Source organism: Somniosus microcephalus, chromosome 10 (assembly GCF_052327205.1).
Source record: "Somniosus microcephalus isolate GS21.2 chromosome 10, FLI_Smic_1.0, whole genome shotgun sequence".
Classification (NCBI taxonomy): domain Eukaryota; kingdom Metazoa; phylum Chordata; class Chondrichthyes; order Squaliformes; family Somniosidae; genus Somniosus; species Somniosus microcephalus.
Genome location: NC_140996.1, coordinates 148,929,830 through 148,949,015, shown reverse-complemented (window position 1 = coordinate 148,949,015; position 19,186 = coordinate 148,929,830). Strand labels below are relative to the sequence as shown.

The 19,186-nt window shown below is 43.0% G+C and overlaps 1 protein-coding gene across 1 annotated transcript in view; it reads right to left on the bottom strand.

Moving 5' to 3' along the window:
- LOC147111749 (mitogen-activated protein kinase kinase kinase kinase 4-like) overlaps window positions 1-19,186 on the bottom strand; it is a 536,567-nt gene that overhangs the window by 11,588 nt on the left and 505,793 nt on the right. Inside the window, 2 exon segments of the mRNA XM_085998951.1 lie at window positions 1,094-1,243; window positions 5,740-5,840. Of these exon segments, the coding sequence (XP_085855077.1) occupies window positions 1,094-1,243; window positions 5,740-5,840 (251 nt within the window).

The following is a 19,186-nucleotide window of genomic DNA, read 5'->3' as shown; positions in this document are numbered from 1 at the left end:
CTGTGGAATTCTCTGCCACAGAGGGCGGTGGAGGCCAGTTCATTAAATATATTCAAGAAGGAGTTGGATATATTTCTTAAGGCTAAAGGGATCAAGGGATATGGGGAGAAGGCAGGGACAGGGTACTGAATTTGGATGATCAGCCATGATCTCATTGAATGGCGGAGCAGGCTCGAGGGGCCGAATGGCCTACTCCTGCTCCTGTCTTCTATGTTTCTATGGATCAATGAGAGTTCAAATTCTATTTTACAATAAAGCCCATTTTCATCATTTTGTTTTTCTTTTTTGAAATTATAGCAGGCGTATATTCAGAATTTAAAGAGTTTGTTTTCAGAAAATATATCTCTATAGCTTTTGCTAATGTACAACTATAGTGGCACTAAACAAATGGTCATCTTATTCACCTTAGATTCTTCTTACTGTAATTGAAATTAGACTCTGAATATTAGCAGATGAGTTAACACTTGTTAAAATATTGAACAAAGGAATTTCATATAAAATAAAAACAGAAAGTGCTGAAAATACTCAGACGGTCAGGCAGCATCTGCAGAGAGAGAAACAGAATTAACGCTTCAGGTCGATGACCCTTCGTCAGAACTGGAAAAAGTTGGGGATGTAACAGGTTTTTAAGCAAGTGTAGGGGCAGGGAAAGGGGAGGGGGAGGGGAGGAAATAACAAAGGGGAAGGTCTATGATAGGATGGACGGCAGGAGAGATTAAAAGACAAAAGGGATGATGGTGCAAGGCAAAAGGAGATGGTAATGGGACAAGTTAAGAAACAAAAGATGACTCTAGAGGAAGTGTTATTGGCAATGGCAGAATCGTCAACAGCTGCCATGTGAGAGAGAGAAAAAAAATGATAGGGGCAGAGGTTATGGTCTGAAATTGTTGAACTCGATGTTGAGTCCAGAAGGCTGTAAAGTGCCTAACTGAAAGATGAGGTGATGTTCCTCGAGCTTCGTTGGAACAGTTTAAGAGGCCGAGAATTTCATATAAATATTGTTATGCATTTTAACACTATTAAAAAGCCTCATTTCAAGACAATTAAGATACTATCTTGCCTCTCCGAAAAGTGTGAATGAACATAATCTTACATGTGTTGGCAGATAAATATCATAGACTGTCCCCGAGTCCACATCAACTGCATGGAACCCAGCGCTGGAGCCATAGATCACTTTTAGCCTCTGCCCTTCCTCCACTGTGAGGTCTACCAATAATGGCCTGTGCAACAGGTCTGTAAATGACTGCAAGAAAAAAAAGAAATGCAACATTAGGCATCACTGTACACTTCACCTAATAATTCATAGGTATATTTGCAGCAACCTCTTTAACCTAGTGTCTCGCTTCAAATATTTTTCTATGTGCAGATATATTTTTCCAAAAAGTCACACATCCATGTCCATCCAGGACAAAGCAGCCCGCTTGATTGGCACCCCATCCATCACCTTAAACAGTCACTCCCTCCTCCGCCGGCGTATCGTGGCTGCAGTGTTTACCATCTACAAGATGCACTGCAGCAACTCGCCAAGGCTTCTTCAGCAGCGCCTCCCAAACCCGCAACCTCTTCCACCTAGAAGGACAAGGGCAGCAGGTGCATGAGAACACCAACACCTCCAAGTTCTCCTCCAAATCACACACCATCCTGACTTAGAAGTATATCACCAATCCTTCATCGTCACTGGGTCAAAATCCTGGAACTCCCTCCCTAACAGCACTGTGGGAGTACCTTCACCACAGGGACTGCAGCGGTTCAAGAAGGTGGCTCACCGTGACCTTCTCGAGGGCAATTAGGGATGGGCAATAAATGCTGGCTTTGCCAGCGACGCCCACATCCCATAAACGAGTAAAAAAAAAACATTGCTCAGACCTCTGGACGATGAATGAAAATGGTACTCAGAATTAGACACTTGCACTGCATGTTCTCTTATTCAGATTGATGTAGAATTACTGCTGTTGCTAGAAATTCTACTGAAATGAAGCAAAGTCCGACTTGTAGTTATAAGCACTAACTGAGTTAACTAAATGTTGTTACAGTACATGTTTATTGCCGATAAATGGAAACATCTTGGCCCAGAAATTCGGGTCTCCACAGGTGAGTACGCACGGGGTACTCACCCGTAGGCCCAATGGAAGTGCCGGTTTCCTGCATGTACTGCGCATGCGCGGGAAACCGACACTTCCGTTCCCCTGAAAGAAGGGGTTCAGAGTTCGAACGCGTGCACAGGAGAGGCTGCGCGTGCGCATTGGACTTGCGGTTTTTTTGCAGGTTTTCCCGGGAGAGTAAGTCTCCAGAACTTACACATTTAAAAAGCAGTCGTAAGGCCTGCTTTTTACAAGGTAAGTGGTGAATTAATTAAAATTAAAACATTTTTTCCACAGGTTTATTATTTTTAAATACTTTAAAGAAAGGTAAGTTTATTTTTAGCCCTGTTAGAAAATAAAATTATTTTTTTCAAAAACTTAAATTATTGTTTAAAATAGTTATTTCATGTAATTTATAGTTTATTTAAAAAATGGGATTTAAAAAAAATTTATTTGAAGATTTAGCGATGTTTTGGGGCTTGTAGTATTTCTAAGTTTGACAGCACTTCCTGTTAAACTTATGAATGGGCATTTCCCTGCTACCATTGGCTCTCCATGGCCCACGTGATCCCAGGGGGCGCTTCGAACTAACTGCGCCCTGGGATACACAAGCACCGCGCGCCAGCAGTTGGAGCAGGCCCAGGATCGGAATTCCACGGGGGCTCACAGCTCAATGGCCGGCGCGCAAGATAAGTGCAGGTCGGGGGCTTACACCCACGGGAAGCCCCCGACCCGAATTTCTGGGCCCTTAAAATAAGAATCTTTTTCAAGATGCATTACTGGAGCATGGAACATTTTTCATTTTGCATGAATTAACAGTACTATGATGGTATGATTAGAAGAGCAATACATTCCTGCTCTGAAAGAACCTTTATTAAAAAGTTTGTTCTTGGGATGACACTGGCAAAGCAGCATTTATTGCCCTGAAGGAATTAAGAATCAACCACGTAGCGTGGAACTGACATCACATGCAGGCCAGACTAGAAGGGGTGGCAGGTTCCTGTTCCTGATGGGCAACCCAACCTGTTGGCAGGAGATTGCTGTGGATTAAGTGTTGGTGGGAAGTACAGTAATACATTTCCACTTTACCATCCAAACTCATTTCTCACTTATTCTTAATCTTTGCAAGTCCATAGATATATATAAATAGTTCCTATACTATTCTAGCCTACATAATATAGTATACTTCACATTACCTGTACTGTTTAGGTATCAATTTACATCAGATTATTGAGATTTTGAACGGTCAAAAACACTTCGGTAAATGTTTTTGGAATCAAATTCTACCACACACAAATTAACTCCTACAATCCATTGGAATTAGGATTCATGAACCCAAAGGACAATTGAGTGATCTAATCGGACAGTAAGAGGTGGTTTGCTTTGCATAAAGCACCATTCCTTGTCCTACACTTTAGCCATACCTATCGATATACATATTTTTTTTTAAAAAAAAGGATAAAGCCATTTAGTGGGCCAGATTTTCCGATCGGAGGCTTCCTGCGTGCGGATGCCTCCGATCGGGAAAAATCTACGCACTTACCTGCTGGCTCCGTAGGTCCCGAGACTTCCGATCCTGGGCTTCTCCTGGTGCGTGCGTGCAGAGGCCCAGGTATCCCAGGGGTGCAGACGGTTCGCAAGCGTCCTTGGGATCACGTGGGCCATGGGGAACCAATCAAAGGAGGGAATCCCCCTGCACACTTTTGACAGGTCTCTACGCACAGATCTGTCAAAAGTATGAATGGGGATCATTTAAAAAAGAGTTAAACGTTAAATAATTTTTTTTTAAATCACATATTTAAAATTAGTTAAAATTACATTAAATTACATATTTTAAACAAAAATGTAATCTTTTGAAAAAAATAATTAAAGTTTTTTTACAGGGCTAAAAGTAAACTTACCTTTTTAATAAAAGTATTTAAAAAAATTTTAAATGATAAATGAGTGAAAATTTTTAAAATTTTTAAAAAACTTATGTTGGTAAAATCTTGGAGGCGTAAGATTTTTAAAGGTTTTCAGCGGGCGGAGGTTGTGCAGAAAGCGGAACTCTCCACCCGCAGAGGCCTTTCTCCCGGGAATTAATTAAGCCTCCAGAGAATTCTGGACAGATCGGAAGTGCTGGGTTTTAGCGCATGCGCTTCACCTACCTGAAACCGGCACTTGCGAGGCCCCTACAGGAGCGCACACGCCTTGTACGCACCCGTGGTGGTCGGAATATCCAGCCGTATTTCTGACTTAGATCTCTTTATTTTTAAGGTAGTAACTGCATTAACACTTAGCAGGATTATCTGGGTTTTCAATCTGTCTGTGTGAACAATTACATAATTGAGCGCTGATTTGATTTGGAATGCGCCCTGAAGCTGAAACCAGAGAGAGGGGGGACAAGTCGGGGAGCACAATGGGGTGCACTATGAATAGGAGAGGCTATTTGGGGAGCTTAAAAGATACACTGGGAATAAGAAGGGCAAACAGAAAGGACTCAATGGATAAATTCATGGTGGTGCTGGGGGGAAGGAACAAGAGTGGGGTCTGAAAACTCACAGAGCTGAAGGAGAGCAAGGGTCTTCTAGGATAGTAAAAATAACCCTGACAGAAAAAGACACCATTTTTTCTCATCACATGGTTGATAAAAAAATAATTTTACATTTTCTGATATGTCAATAAATTGTCAATGAGGCGTACGGTTTGAAACAATACACTGTAAACAGTTCACTCAACAGGAGGAACAAGCTAAACTAATAAATGGTGGGCTCACCTTACATATAGCGCACACTGTATAAATGATACCATATCACTCCTGTATAGTACTGTATCCTTGGTGTCAATTTTTGGACATGTATACTGTCCACTCAAGACAGGTGTATACCTAATGCAGTTGATATCAGAGAGTGCTAGTCATAGAGTCAGTATAATTTTTTCTAACATAGCAGATTGGTACAGCAGATTTTATTTGTTCATTCTTGGGATGTAGGCGTTGCTAGCAAGGCCAGCATATATTGCCCATCCCTAGTTTCCCTCGAGAAGGTGATGGTGAGCCGCCTTCTTGAACCGCTGCAGTCCGTGTGGTGAACGTACTCGCACAGTGCTGTTAGGTAGGAAGTTTCAGGATTTTTACCAAGCAACTATGAAGGAACGGCAATATATGCCCAAGTCAGGATGGTATGTGACTTGGAGGGGAACTTGGAAGTGATGGTGTTCCCATGCACCTGCTGCCCTTATCCTTCTAGGTGGTAGAGTTTGCAGGTTTGGGAGGTGTTATGAAAGAAGCCATAGCGAGTTGCTGCAGTGCATCTTGTAGATGGTAAACACTGCAGCTACGGGGTGCGCTGGTGGTGGAGCGAGTGAATGTTTAGCATGGTGGATGGGGTGCTGATCAAGTAGACTGCTTTGTTCTGGATGGTGTCGACCTTATTGAGTGGTTTTAGAGCTGCAACAATCCAGGCAGATTGAGGGCTGTATAAATGGTAAACAACGTGCACAACTAGCAACGAATATCCATATCTGTTTTTACACTGCGTCCTGTTCATTTTTGCTTCATTAGCCACGCAATAGCAGAGGTCATACTTGTACAAAATTGACATCACTATTGACATGACAGAAGTTTTCCAAAAACTACGAACTAAAACTATGGTAAACACTTTCAAGAGTTACCACTTACCTTAAAGGCCATAAATTTGTGGTATGGCTTTGGTGCCCATGCATAGACTTCCACAGAATTCTTCAAAGCAATCACTAAAAACTTGATCCTTTCATATTTTACTGGAAAAGGAAATTAATTTTTAGTGTTGTATCGACAGGAGTAAAACATCTACAGCCAACATTAGTTAAATAGGGTAATTAATTCAATCACCAGGCGAGCATGATGCCTTGATAAAATTTAAAAACACAGAAAATAGAAAAGTTGATGAAATTAATAAAAAAAAGGGTTGAAGTAATTCAAAACAGTAAAAATATCAAGGGAAGAAAGCGAAGAGCTGTAAATAGCTTTGCAAATTAAAAGCGCATCATAGTCATTGATTGTTTAACAACTGTGGAAAATCAGTACCCAGAAAAGATTTCATTTTTACCATGAAACTTTCAGACTAAAATAGCCAAAAATGTCTTAATTAACCCTTCAACCCTCACAAAGCTGTATCTATAAGTTTGAGCACCTTATACTGTACTCCTGATTTATTTTAGTCTCATTATATGTATTTTAATTTAAAAATTGATCAGCATTTTGTTAATGCAAGGGATGTAATTAAATAACAATCTGACATAAGTCAAAGTAAAATTTAAGATTTTAATTTCTAACAGTTAAAAGTTAACAATGTTCTGAGAGCATGTGCAACACAAAACTGCCGGTGAAAAGGTAAACGATTTCAAAATAAGCCAGTATGCCTATTTTTAAAATATTCAGTGTCTGTTAGGAGGAAGTCAGGAATCCCTGTTAAAAAGTAGTGAAATACTTTTCATATATCTAGCAATATTTTTATTACATTGCATAGAATTGCATAGAGTCTACAGCACTGAAACAGGCTATTCGTTCCATCTGGTCTATGTCCGTGTTAATGCTCCACACACGCTTCCTTCCACCCGTTTATCTAACCCGATCAGCATATCCTTTCACCCCACCAGCCTCCACATTCAACGGATCATCCACCGCCATTTCCGCCACCTCCAACGTGATCCCACCACCAAACACATCTTCCCCTTACCTCCCCTTTCAGCATTCCGAAGGGACCGCTCCCTCTGCGACACCCTGGTCCACTCCTCAATCACCCCCAACAGCCCTTCTCTTTCACCTGGCACCTTCCCGTGCAAGCGCAGGAGATGCAACACATGCCCTTTTACCTCCTCTCTTCCCACTGTCCAGGGCCCCAAACACCCCTTCCAGGTGAAACAGCGATTTACTTGTACTTCTTGCAATTTAATATACTGTATTCGTTGCTCACGATGCAGTCTCCTCTACATTGGGGAGACCAAACGCAGATTGGACGACCGCTTTGCGGATCACCTCCGTTCAGTCCATAAGGGTGCCCCTGAGCTTCCAGTCGCCTGTCACTTTAATTCACCGCTTCACTCCCACTCTGATCTCTCTGTCCTCAGCCTATTACATTGTTCCAATGAAGCTCAACGTAGGCTCGAGGAACAGCACCTCATCTTTCGATTAGGCACTTTACAGCCTGCTGGACTCAACATGGAGTTCAACAATTTCAGATAATTATCCCTGCCCCCATTTTTCATGCAGTATGATTTTTGCCACTCCCATTTGCAACATTCTATCTTTCCTGCCTCTTACAAAAGTACAGGATGTTCTTTCAATTCCTTCCTCCTCTCCTGATCCCCCCCCCCTGTCTCTGCACCTGCTTAATATCTGTTACATCTCCAGCTTTTTCCAGTTCTGATGAAGGGTCCCAGACCTGAAACGTTAACTCTGTTTCTCTCTCCACAGGTGCTGCCTGGCCTGCTGAGTATTTCCAGCATTTTCTGTTGTTATTTCAGCATATCCTTCTATTCCTTTCTCTATCATGTGCTTATCTAGCTTCCCCTTAAATGCACCGAAGCCATTCGCCTCAACTACTTCTTGGGAACCAAGGGTCTAATAAGATTGAGAAACTTAAAGTAATTAATAATGGGACTGATTTTGCAGTGGGTATGACGGCGTAGTGAGTGTATGCCATCATACCGCCTTTGAAATATACCGCAAGTTCGGGATTTCCGCATCCCGAACTTGCGTTCTGTCAAGGTATGCCTTGATAGATCATCCGCACAGATGGGGAAATACTAATTGCTGGCGCAGACCAACTGCCCAGCAATTATGTCTGAAAATTTTACAGTTAGCGAAAGCAGGCGCGGGAGCCTGTTTCACATCTTAAAAGGTCTATATTGTGTACATTTTGGTGGAGGAAATTTCTTTTTTTCCTGGTCGAGTTTCATTTTAATTACTTGAGAAGTTGAATGAGTGAATTAAATAAAGTGAACGGAGGGGGGCGGGCAGGGCAGGGAAGTTTTGAGCCCAAGATCAGCCATGATCTTACTGAATGGCGGAGCAGGCTCGAGGGGCCAAGTGGCCTATTCCTGTTCCTATTTCTTATGTTCTTATCTATCAGATTTCAGTGACCAATTCTGTCCTTTCAACTCAGAAATGAACATTACAAACAAAATAATGCATCTATAACAATGAAAACAGATTTATCTCATACCAGTCTAAATGAGGTCTGAATAATATATTTTAATCCTGAAAATTAACATTGAATATATGGCTGGGACTCTCTTTCTGAAGTTCAACATTGCTTGCAGGAGCTATAAAACATTGTTAGACCTTTACGGAGCATTAAAACAGAAAATTGTATACATAGGGATTAATAAATTGAGAGTTCGGATGAAAAAAAAAATCAAAATTATGCATGCGAGTTACTTCCAAAATCTAATAGAAGTTGTACAGCGAAAATGACCTGCCGACAAATCACTGCAACTTTGATGTAGCCACGAACTTTAATTCACATTGAACTTTGGTGCGACACATAACCTTTAAGATCCTTCAGTGCCCTCTTAAAACTTACTTATTAAATAGTCTAATGCGTTAGTCGCCCTTGCAGGAAAACATTGGAACCCACTTGAGTGCATCTGGAAGATTGTTAACTGTTTTGGTATCATTTCACAATAAAATACATGTTTTTAAAAGTTTTTAAAATGCAATTTCAATGGAAGAGACTGAAAGAAGTTTCTGTGGGCGTGGCCTAGTTTTGACAGAATTTGTGGGTGCGTCTTCCCTTACGCACAGGCTGTATGCTGCGCTCCTGGCCTTCCTGATGTAATACACTGCGCACAACTCTACAGCGCTGCAGAACAAGTCTCCGTTCTGGGCCTCACACAAGGTAAGTTCGTATTCTTTTTGTAGGTCAGCAGTGTACTCCGCAGCTACCGACTGCAATTTTTGGGCCATTAGTAAAGAAAAAGTACTGGAAAAATTAATGGGACTAAAAGCTGACACGTCCCCTGGACCTGATGGCCTACATCCTAGGGTTTTTAAAAAGAGGTGGCTGCAGAGATAGTGGATGCATTGGTTTTAATTTTCCAGAATTCCCTAGATTCTAGAACAGTCCCCGCGGATTGGAAGGTAGCAAATGCAACCCCGCTGTTCTAGAAAGGAGGGAGAGAGAAAACGGGGAACTACAGGCCAGTTAGCCTGACATCAGTAGCAGAGAAAATGCTGGAATCCATTATTAAGGACATGGTAACAGGGCACTTGGAAATTCGTAATAAGATTAGGCAGAGACAACATGGTTTTCTGAAAGGGAAATCATGTTTGACAAATTTATTAAGAGTTTTTTGAGGGTGTGACTAACAGGGTAGAGAAGGTTGAACCAGTGGATGTAGAATATTTGGATTTTCAGAAGGCATTTGAGAAGGTGCCACACAAGAAGTTGTTACACAAGATTAGGGCTCATGGGATTAGGGGTAATATATTAGCATGGATTGAGGATTAGTTAACAGACAGAAAACAGAGTAGGAATAAACGGGTCATTTTCTGGATGGCAAAGTGTAACAAGTGGAGTGCCGTAAGAATCAGTGCTTGGGTCTCAGCTATATACAATCTATATTAATGACTTAAATGAGGGGGCCAAGTGCAATATATTTAAGTTTGCTGATGATACAAAGCTAGGTGGGAAAGTAAGCTGTGAGGAAAACAGGCAGAAGCAGCAAAGGGATATAGAGCAGTTATTGTGAGGAAGTCTGAAATTATCCACTTTGGTAGGAAGAATTTATTTTTAAAAAGGAGACTAGTAAATGTTGGTATTCGAAGGGATTTTGGGGTCCTTGCACACGAATCACAGAAAGTTAACATGCAAGCAATTAGGAAGGCAAATGGTACGTTATACTCCAACTGCATTGCAATAAATGCTATGGGCTGGATTTTGTGAATGGAGATGTGCTGGAGGCGGGACTACTGCTTGTCAGGTCTCAGTCCCGCCTCCATCATGTTCTGGCCAACCAGCGGGATTTTCCCGATTGACCTTGTTAAGCCCGCCCTGCGGGCTCAGCAGGCCAATTAGAGGGAAGTCACTGACAGAGCACATCAACGTCTGACATGCCATCTGTCAAGACTTCTTGAAAGAAGAAATGTCAGCGTTTGACAGCTCTGTGAAGCTGTCAAACACCGACATTCTGTGTGGTTTGAGGAGTCCTTGTGTTCAGGACTTATCAAACCTTTCAACTTTGTAGAAAGCAGATGACTGTCGGTTCGGAGGATCCAACAGCCAGTCTGTGAAATCTACAACGAAGATGTCGGGACTCCGGAACCACCACGGCTGAAGGCTGTAGGCAAAAACAAAGGTAAGTGAACATTTTCTAACACTTAACACTCACCTCACATACTTACCACTCCACACTTGCACCCATTACTCGCCTCTACATCTCACTTTCAGGCCCCGCAGACCCCCTACTCGACTCCTCCAACCCAACGGGGTTCTCTGAGGTCAGGAAGCCTTCACCTGAAAAGGTAAAATGGGACTAATCCATTTTTCTGCCTGCTAACTACCTGTTAACAGGCAGTTAAAAGGATTTAATCCTTTTCCCGCCTCGAGGAGACGGGATCCGGGGCAGAATGGCTTGCCGCCTCCTGGCACAAGGGCACGGAAGCAGGATAGGGGCGGATTTGCCAAACGCCCCCACTTGCTGCAACTTTACCGGTAGTCCCGCCTCCATATCTGCCTCCTCGGGGCTGACAAAATCCAGCCTAAGAGTAAGGATGTCTTGCTGCAATTACATAGGGCTTTGCTGAGCCTACACCTGGAATACTGTGCAGTTTTGGTCTCCTTACCTAAGGAAGGATATACAGGAAACTTTCTGGTATCCGGCACGGACGGGACCGACGTGGTGCCAGTTCATCAACAATTCCGGATAACCGAACACTATAGTAAAAGATACGGAGCTCAGAGCTCCGTATAAAGCAACAAACCCTAACAGCTTCAAAACAATCGGCACAAGTTGCAAGCGTCTCTGTAGCTTAGCAACAGCTTCAGCTACACCCTTGCACAGCAACAAATGGAGTAATAAAAGTAATAAAAGTTATCTGAACCGACTCCTGAATTTTGCCAGTGGATAGAGCGTTCCGGTTATTTAGGGGCTGGTTAATCGAAAGTTTCCTGTATTAGCTTTAGAGGGGGTGCAACTAAGGTTCGCTAGATTGATTCTTGGGATGAGAGGGCTGTCCTATGAGGAGAGATTGAGTAGAATGGGCCTATATTCTCTGGAGTTTTGAAGAATGAGAGGTGATCTCATTGAAACATAAAATTCTTCTAGGGCTTAGAGTTATAGAGGAAACTCTCTTTTAACCGGCACCTAAATAACCAGAAACCTCTGTAAACTGGCAAAATTCAGGAGTAGGTTCCGGTAAGTTTTACTTCATATTAGTGGCAGCTCCTGGATCTGTGGCTGTGTAACTGGGGTTGGTGTACTTGTTGCTAAGCAACAGGGAAGCCTGGATTTGTTGCTGTGTATGGAGCTCTCGTACCTTTTAAACTATACAGGTAGACTACCCTTTATCCGAACTTCTGAAAACCGAAACCCTCTAAAAACCGAAGGTTTTTTCGTTCAGCGTAAGTCGTGCGCACGACCCCGACCCCCGCCGACCCCCCACCCTTTCGGATAAGGGATAGTGTATCCTTTATCCGCACTTCCGAAAACCGAAATCCTCTGAAAACCGAAAGGTTTCGTTCAGCGTAAGTCGTGCGCACGACCCCGACCCCCGCCGACCCCCACCCCCGGCCAACCCCGACCCCCGCCGACCCCCACGCCGACCCCGACCCCCCGCCGACCCCCACCCCCGACAAATTTCCCAGTCTTATAAAATACCTTCTGAAATCCGAAATTTTCCGAAAACCGAAACACGGCTGGTCCCGAGGTTTTCGGATAAAGGATAGTCTACCTGTACCTCTCTGTAATCCGGACTTTTTGATAAACTGGCACCACGCCGGTCCCGTTGGTGCCGGATAATAAAGAGTTTCCTGTACAGCACAGAAAGAGGCCCTTCGGCCCATCGTGTCCGTGACGGCCATCAAACCCCATCTATTCTAATCTAATTTTCCAGCACTTGGTCCGTAACCTTGTATGCTATGGCGATTCAAGTGATCATCTAAATGCTTCTTGAATGTTGAGGGTTCCTGCCTCTGCCACCCTTTCAGGCAGTGAGTTCCAGATTCCAACCACCCTCTGGGTGAAAAAGTTTTTCCTCAAATCCCCTCTAAACCTCCCGCCCCTTACCTTGAAACTATGCCCCCTGGTTATTGACCCCTCCACTAAGGGGAAAAGTTCCTTTCTATTTACCCTATCTATGCCCCTCATAATTTTGTACACCTCAATCAGGTCCCCCCTCAGCCTTCTCTGCTCTAAGGAAAACAACCCCAGCCTGTCCAGTCTCTCATCATAGCTAAAGCGCTCCAGCCTAGGTAACATCCTGGTGAATCTCCTCTGCACCCTCTCCAATGCAATCACATCCCTCCTATGGTGTGGTGACCAGAACTGCACATAGTATTTCAGCTGTGGCCTAACTAGCGTTTTGTACAGCTCCATCATAACCTCCCTGCTCTTATATTCTATACCTCGGCTAATGAAGGCAAGTATCCCATATGCCTTTTTTACCACCTTATCTACCTGTCCTGCTGCCTTCAGGGATCTATGTACATGCACACCAAGGTCCCTCTGATCCTCTGTCCTTCCTAGGATCCTACCATTCATTGTGTATTCCCTTGCCTTGTTAGTCCTCCCAAAATGCATCACCTCACACTTTTCAGGGTTAAATTCCACTTGCCACTGCTCTGCCCATCTAACCATCCTGTCTATATTGTCCTGCAGCCTGAGGTTTTCCTCCTCGCTATTTACCACTCCACCAATTTTTGTGTCATCTGCGAACTTACTGATCATACCTCCTACATTCATATCTAAATCATTAATGTACACTACAAACAGCAAAGGACCCAGCACCGATCCCTATGATACACCACTGGACACAGGCTTCCAGTCACAAAAACAACTTTCGACCATCACCCTCTGCCTCCTGCCACTAAGCCAATTTTTGATCCAATGTGACAAATTGCCCTGGATCCCATGGGCTCTTACCTTCTTGACCAGTCTCCCATGTGGGACTTCGTCAAATGCCTTACCAAAGTCCATGTAGATTACATCAACTGCATTAAATACCCTCATCCACACACCTAGTCACCCCCTCGAAAAATTCAATCAAATTGGTCAGACAGGATCTCCCCCTGACAAAGCCATGCCGACTATCCCTGATTAATCCCTGCCTCTCAAAGTGTAGACTAATTCTGTCCCTCAGAACTTTTTCCAATAATTTCCCTACCACTGATGTTAGGCTCACTGGCCTGTAATTCCCTGGTTTATCCCTACTACCCTTCTTGAACAATGGTACTACGTTAGCTGTTCTCCAGTCCTCTGGCACATCCCTTGTGGCCAAAGAGGTTCTGAAAATTTGTGTCAGAGCCCCTGCAAACTCCTCCCTTGCCTCACACAGCAGCCTGGGATACATCCAGTCAGGGCCTGGGGATTTATCCACTTTTAAGCCCGCTAAAACCGCCAGTAACTCCTCCCTCTCAGTATTAATTTGTTCAAGTATATCACAATCCCCCTGCCTGATTTCTATGCCTACATCACCCTTCTCCATAGTGAACACAGATGCAAAATATTCATTTAAAACCTCACTTACATCTTCCGGCTCTACACACCGATTGCCACTTTGGTCCCTAATGGGCCCTACTCTTTCCCTGGTTATCCTCTTGTCCTTAATATACTTATAATACACCTTGGGATTTTCCTTTATTTTGCCCGCCAGTGTTTTTTCATGCCCCCTCTTCGCTCTCCTGATTTATTTTTTAAGTACCCACCTGCACTTTCTATACTCCGAGGGCTTCCATTGTTTTTAGTCCTTTGTATCTGCCAAAAGCCTCCCTTTTTTTCCTAATCCATTCTTGTATATCACTTGACATCCAGGGCTCCCTGGGCTTGTTGGTCCCACCCTTGACCTTTACGGGAACATGTTGGCGTTGTATTCTCTCTATTTCCTTTCTGAAAGACTCCCATTGCTCTGATGTGGATTTTCCTACAAGTAGCTGATCCCAGTCCATTTTGGCCAGAACCTGCCTTATCATATTAAAAAATCGGCCTTCCCCCAATTGAGAACCTTTATTTCCGGTCCATCTTTGTCCTTTTCCATGACTACCTTAAATCTCACCGAATTATGGTCACCGTCACCAAAATGCTCTCCTACTGACACATCTACCACTTGCCCGGCTACATTCCCTAGAATTAGGTCCAGTACCGCCCCCTCTCTTGTAGGACTTTCTACATGCTGGCTCAAAAAGCTCTCCTGGATGCACTTTAAGAATTCCGCACCCTCCTCTGTCTCTGGCCCCAATGATTCTCGATATTCTTGAGGTTTTTATTTATTTTACAGGAGTCTCTGAAGCAGTTGCCACGAGTTTGCTCCCCACACCGATTAAACAAACAAATCTCACCAACAAGACATTGTCCCTCGGTTGTCGCCGCCCTGACCTCAGGTGACATTTGGACCATCCGCACCACCTGTGACTGAGACCGACGTCCATCAGTTTGCAGGAGGCAGGGTGAAATTATGGGATGGACCTGTTAGTGACCTTTAACCCCACAGATTATCAGTGGTGTGGAGTTTTTCCCGCCTTCATTCAATCCTGGATTGAAGATGGGAAAGATTCTCTCAGTGAAAGTGTGGAGATGGGACATGTTGTCCGTACTGTAAAATGACAACTGTCCACCCTCATAGTCCAGGTACACCCTGATCTTCCGGGGCTGCATACTCGTGGTGAGGCGGGTCGGTGAGGGGGAGGTGTAGGCAAAATATTCACTTGCGGATTCCAGCCCCACAGTCTAGTATACAGTCTCAGGTTCCAGGTCGATTTTCCCTTTCCTCTCGGTAGACTCTCGGGTCACTCCAATCTCCCAGTCAGGCTTGACAGGGTAGATGCTGAGAGGCTGTTTCCCCTGGCTGGAGAGTCTAGAACTAGGGGTTATAGTTTCAGGATAAGGGGTCGGCCATTTAGGACAGAGATGAGGAGAAACTTCTTCACTCAGCGGGTTGTGAATCTTTGGAATTCTCTACCCCAGAGGGCTGTGTATGCTCAGTTGATGAATCAAGACTGAGATAGATAGATTTTTGGCTACTAAGGGAATCAAGGGATATGGGGATAAGGTGGAAAAGTGCAGTTGATGTAGAGGCTTAGACATGATCTTACTGAATGGCGGAGCAGGCTCAGTGGGCCGTATGGCTTACTCCTGCTCCCATTTCTTATGTGATAGCGAGTTCCACATTCTTACCACTTTTTGGGTAAAGAAGTTTCTCAATTCCCTATTGGTGACTATCTTATATTTATGGCCCCTAGTTTTGGTCTCCCCCCACAAGTGGATGCATCTTCTCTACGTCTACCTTAACAAACCCCGTCATAATTTTCAAAACCTCTATTTAGGTCACCCCTCAACCTTCTCCTTTCTAGAGAAAAGAGCCCCAGCTTGCTCAGCCTTTCCAGATATGTATACCTCAGTTCTGTTGTCATCCCTGTGAATCTTTTTCGTACCTTCTCCAGTGCCTCTATATCCTTTTTATAATACGAGACCAGAATTTGGACAGTACTTCCAAGTGTGGTTTACCAAAGGTTCGATACAAGTTTAACATAGCTTCTCTGCTTTTCTATTCTATCCCTCTAGAAATGAACCGCAGTGCATGGTTTGCTTTTTTTAATGGCCTTATTAACCCACGCCACTACTTTTAATGATTCATGTATCTGTAACCCTAGATACCTTTGCTCTTCTACCCCATTTAGACTCTTATTATCCAAGCAGCATGCAGCCACCTTATTCTTCCTGTCAAAATGTAACAGTTAGGGACCATAGGTTTCATATTAAATCTCTTTCCCACCCCATATAGATTACTCAAAATTAAGCAGCATACATAAAAAATCAAGTGTAATATTAAAATTCAATTTCAAACTTTCCTCAAGGTATTCATCATCTGGAAGTGTGCTTTAGAACTTCTACCATAGATCCTTCTATGTCTCATATTTATGACAACTTAACATTTTTTCCATTCAGTTGTGATTTTTCTTTGTAAAGCTAAAGATCGAAACAAGAATGCTGGCAATTATTAGAAGGCTCTAATCCTGTCTTTTTTCTCTTCTGATGCCAATGAACTGCAGTGTATTTCCAGCAGTTGCTGCTTTTCTTTTTTATGTTTCTTCAGATTTGTCATGTGTAATGGGAGGAGGGGAGAGAAGAAATCACACTGCATTTTCAATAAGCAAGTTTCTCAATGTTTTTCAACAAAATTTTAAAATCACTTTTACTTCATTTCTTTCATGTCTGTTCCCCAGCTACATGGCAGGACAAGTAACCTACTTCTGGAGCTCTTGTAATGTCACTCCAGCTGTACACTAGAAAGTGCACAATACAACGGACCAATTAGCAGTGTAAAAAAATGTTTAATCACCAATAAAAAATCTGAAAAGTAAAATAGTCTGTGGGTTCTCAAACTAGATGGATACCAGAGGGTGGATCTGTATCCCAGCATGAATCGAAAGAAGAAAATTTGGTTTAAAAGCTTTTTTTGCATTGAAACACATTGAGAGGAAGTACTTTATGGGGCTTGTAGCAAGGGGGAGGGGAAGGAGAGATGACACTGCAACAAAACTTAACAGCCCAGGTTCTGCGTTCAGAATAACAGTGAAGCTAACAGCGTTCACCATTATTATGGAGTAAATCAGACAACAACTTCAGGAGTCTGCACATGCGCAGTTAAATGTGGAAATCTGGAAGTTGCTGTCTGAGTTACCCTGCTCCTCCATAGGCTGCGCTATACCGATTCCTCACCAATAGGCTTGCACTGAAATATATGCAACGGCGTGAAACACACCAGAAGAAATCAGGGCTTGTGTATTCAGGGGTAAGTGAATTTTTAACAGTGTGATAAGTCATAATTCCTGACAAACAACCTCTCTGGCACTGAAAGTATAATTTTACAAGTATGGAGTTTCATTCCTTCAGAATTTAATTAGTGTTGGAGATTTAAAAAATTGTTTTACTTTTTCTTTGTCTCTTTATATCTTTCTCTCTCTTATTCCCATCTTTCTTTCCCTCTCTATTTCACTTTCTGTGCATGATTTTAAAATGAATTAAATCGAATTTATACTTCCTAGCCCTCTAAGCATTTCCCCACCTCCTCTCTAGCTAGAGTAAGGACAAGGACTCTCAGAAGAGAGTCCTGGAATTAAAACTAAAAATAATCAACAAGTTTTAAGTTGATTTTACTTTGCAATGAACTGAACTGCCAATGTTTTCAAGGAGCAGATTTTGGCACAGCACGTTAAGTCAATGATAACTCTGCAGTTATTACGGAATTAAGTTTCACCCCATAATCCCTGAGTAATGCAGTATGTTTCACCTTCTGTTTTATTCTGCAAACTGAAATGTTATAGCCTTCTTTGAGAAAGGCTGCCAAAGTATTGATCAGTGCTAAATTCATAAGCAGTTTTGTGCTGTAATAACTTCTTACTGCAAGTACTAATGTGCTTTACAGTATTACAAATAAAATTATGTAATAAATGTATATGCACTCGACTCATTTCTAATATGGCTTTTCCAAAACTCCATTATGTGATCTTTTGAAAACTGTTCTGATAAAATGTCACCAATACTGGGTATGAAGAGGCTGGGAGAAGTAATGTAGTAATAGCATTGAGATTTCAAATATTTCTTACAACCTGAAATAAAAACAGAAAATACTGGAAATACTCAGCAGGTCAGGCAGCATCTGTGGAGAGAGAAACAGAGTTAACGTTTCAGGGCAATGACCTTTCATCAGACCGTTCAGACGAAAAGTCATTGCCCTGAAACGTTAACTCTGTTTCTCTCTCCACAGATGCTGCCTGACCTGCTGAGTATTTCCAGCATTTTCTGTTTTTATTTCAGATTTCCAGCATCTGCAGTATTTTGCTTTTGTATTTCTTACAACCATCAGCTTTCACCTCATTGGACACAATGTACCTGCAATCTTCTGGTGCAATCAAAAAGTTAAAAGGTATAGATAAAAATTTTAAATGCAGCACAAATCTCTAATTTCATTAAATCTGCACTGTGGATTCTTACACATGATTGTATCCATTGACTGTTCTCCTAGAGGGAATATTACAGCTGTGGCTATAACACAGTCACCAGAGGATATATAAATGCAACTATTTTGAACTATAGTAAACAAAACCATACAAAAATCATAAAACATGTATAATCAGAAGTTATGATTCATTGAGTCTGCTTAGTGATAGGCTGCATATGCAACCCCCACCTTGAGTTTCTTGCTCCCGTCCCAAGCCTACGTACAGAGTGGCTCCTCTTGCCCACACTCCTCTGAATTCACTGCCCTTCGGTCCTCCCTAGAGCTCTCCTTCCATATAAACTTTCCTGCCCGTAGTCACCGAGACCCCCTTAACCTTACCCCATTCCAACCCCACTTCCTTCTGTGTCTGCTCTTGAAAAGACCCTTTCTTCCCCACCCAATCACTTACAGCTACACTTAAACTCCAAACCCTTCATTCACGAAGATACTGCTGCAGCCATCCATCTGCTCAACCACTTCCTTGCCTCCACCTTTATGCCCTTATCCGCAGCAAAACCTTTACTCTCTCCCATGCCGGTCGCCCCCCCAGTTATGGTCCCATCTTCGCTTCCTCAAATCTAAGGCATGCAGACTTGAGCCGATCTGGTGCACAACTTATTTGCCCATCCATCACCAGATTTGGCTGGACCACATCAAGCAATATCAGGTCTCACCCACCCAATACTACATAATCATCCTGGAGAGAAAAGATACCGCTGGCTTCCTTTCTCTACTCTACCCATCTCCTTAAACCCCTCTCGCCTGCTCACTCACCTCCAACAACAGCCAGGAGCTCATGGACTTTGTTATCAAGATTGAGACCATTCATTCAGCTGCCTCTGCTACTTCTCCCCCTTCCCTTTTGCACCAATCCAAACCTCCCCCAGCCCATTTGCACTAACCGCTAACCACCAAACTTCTCTTCCTG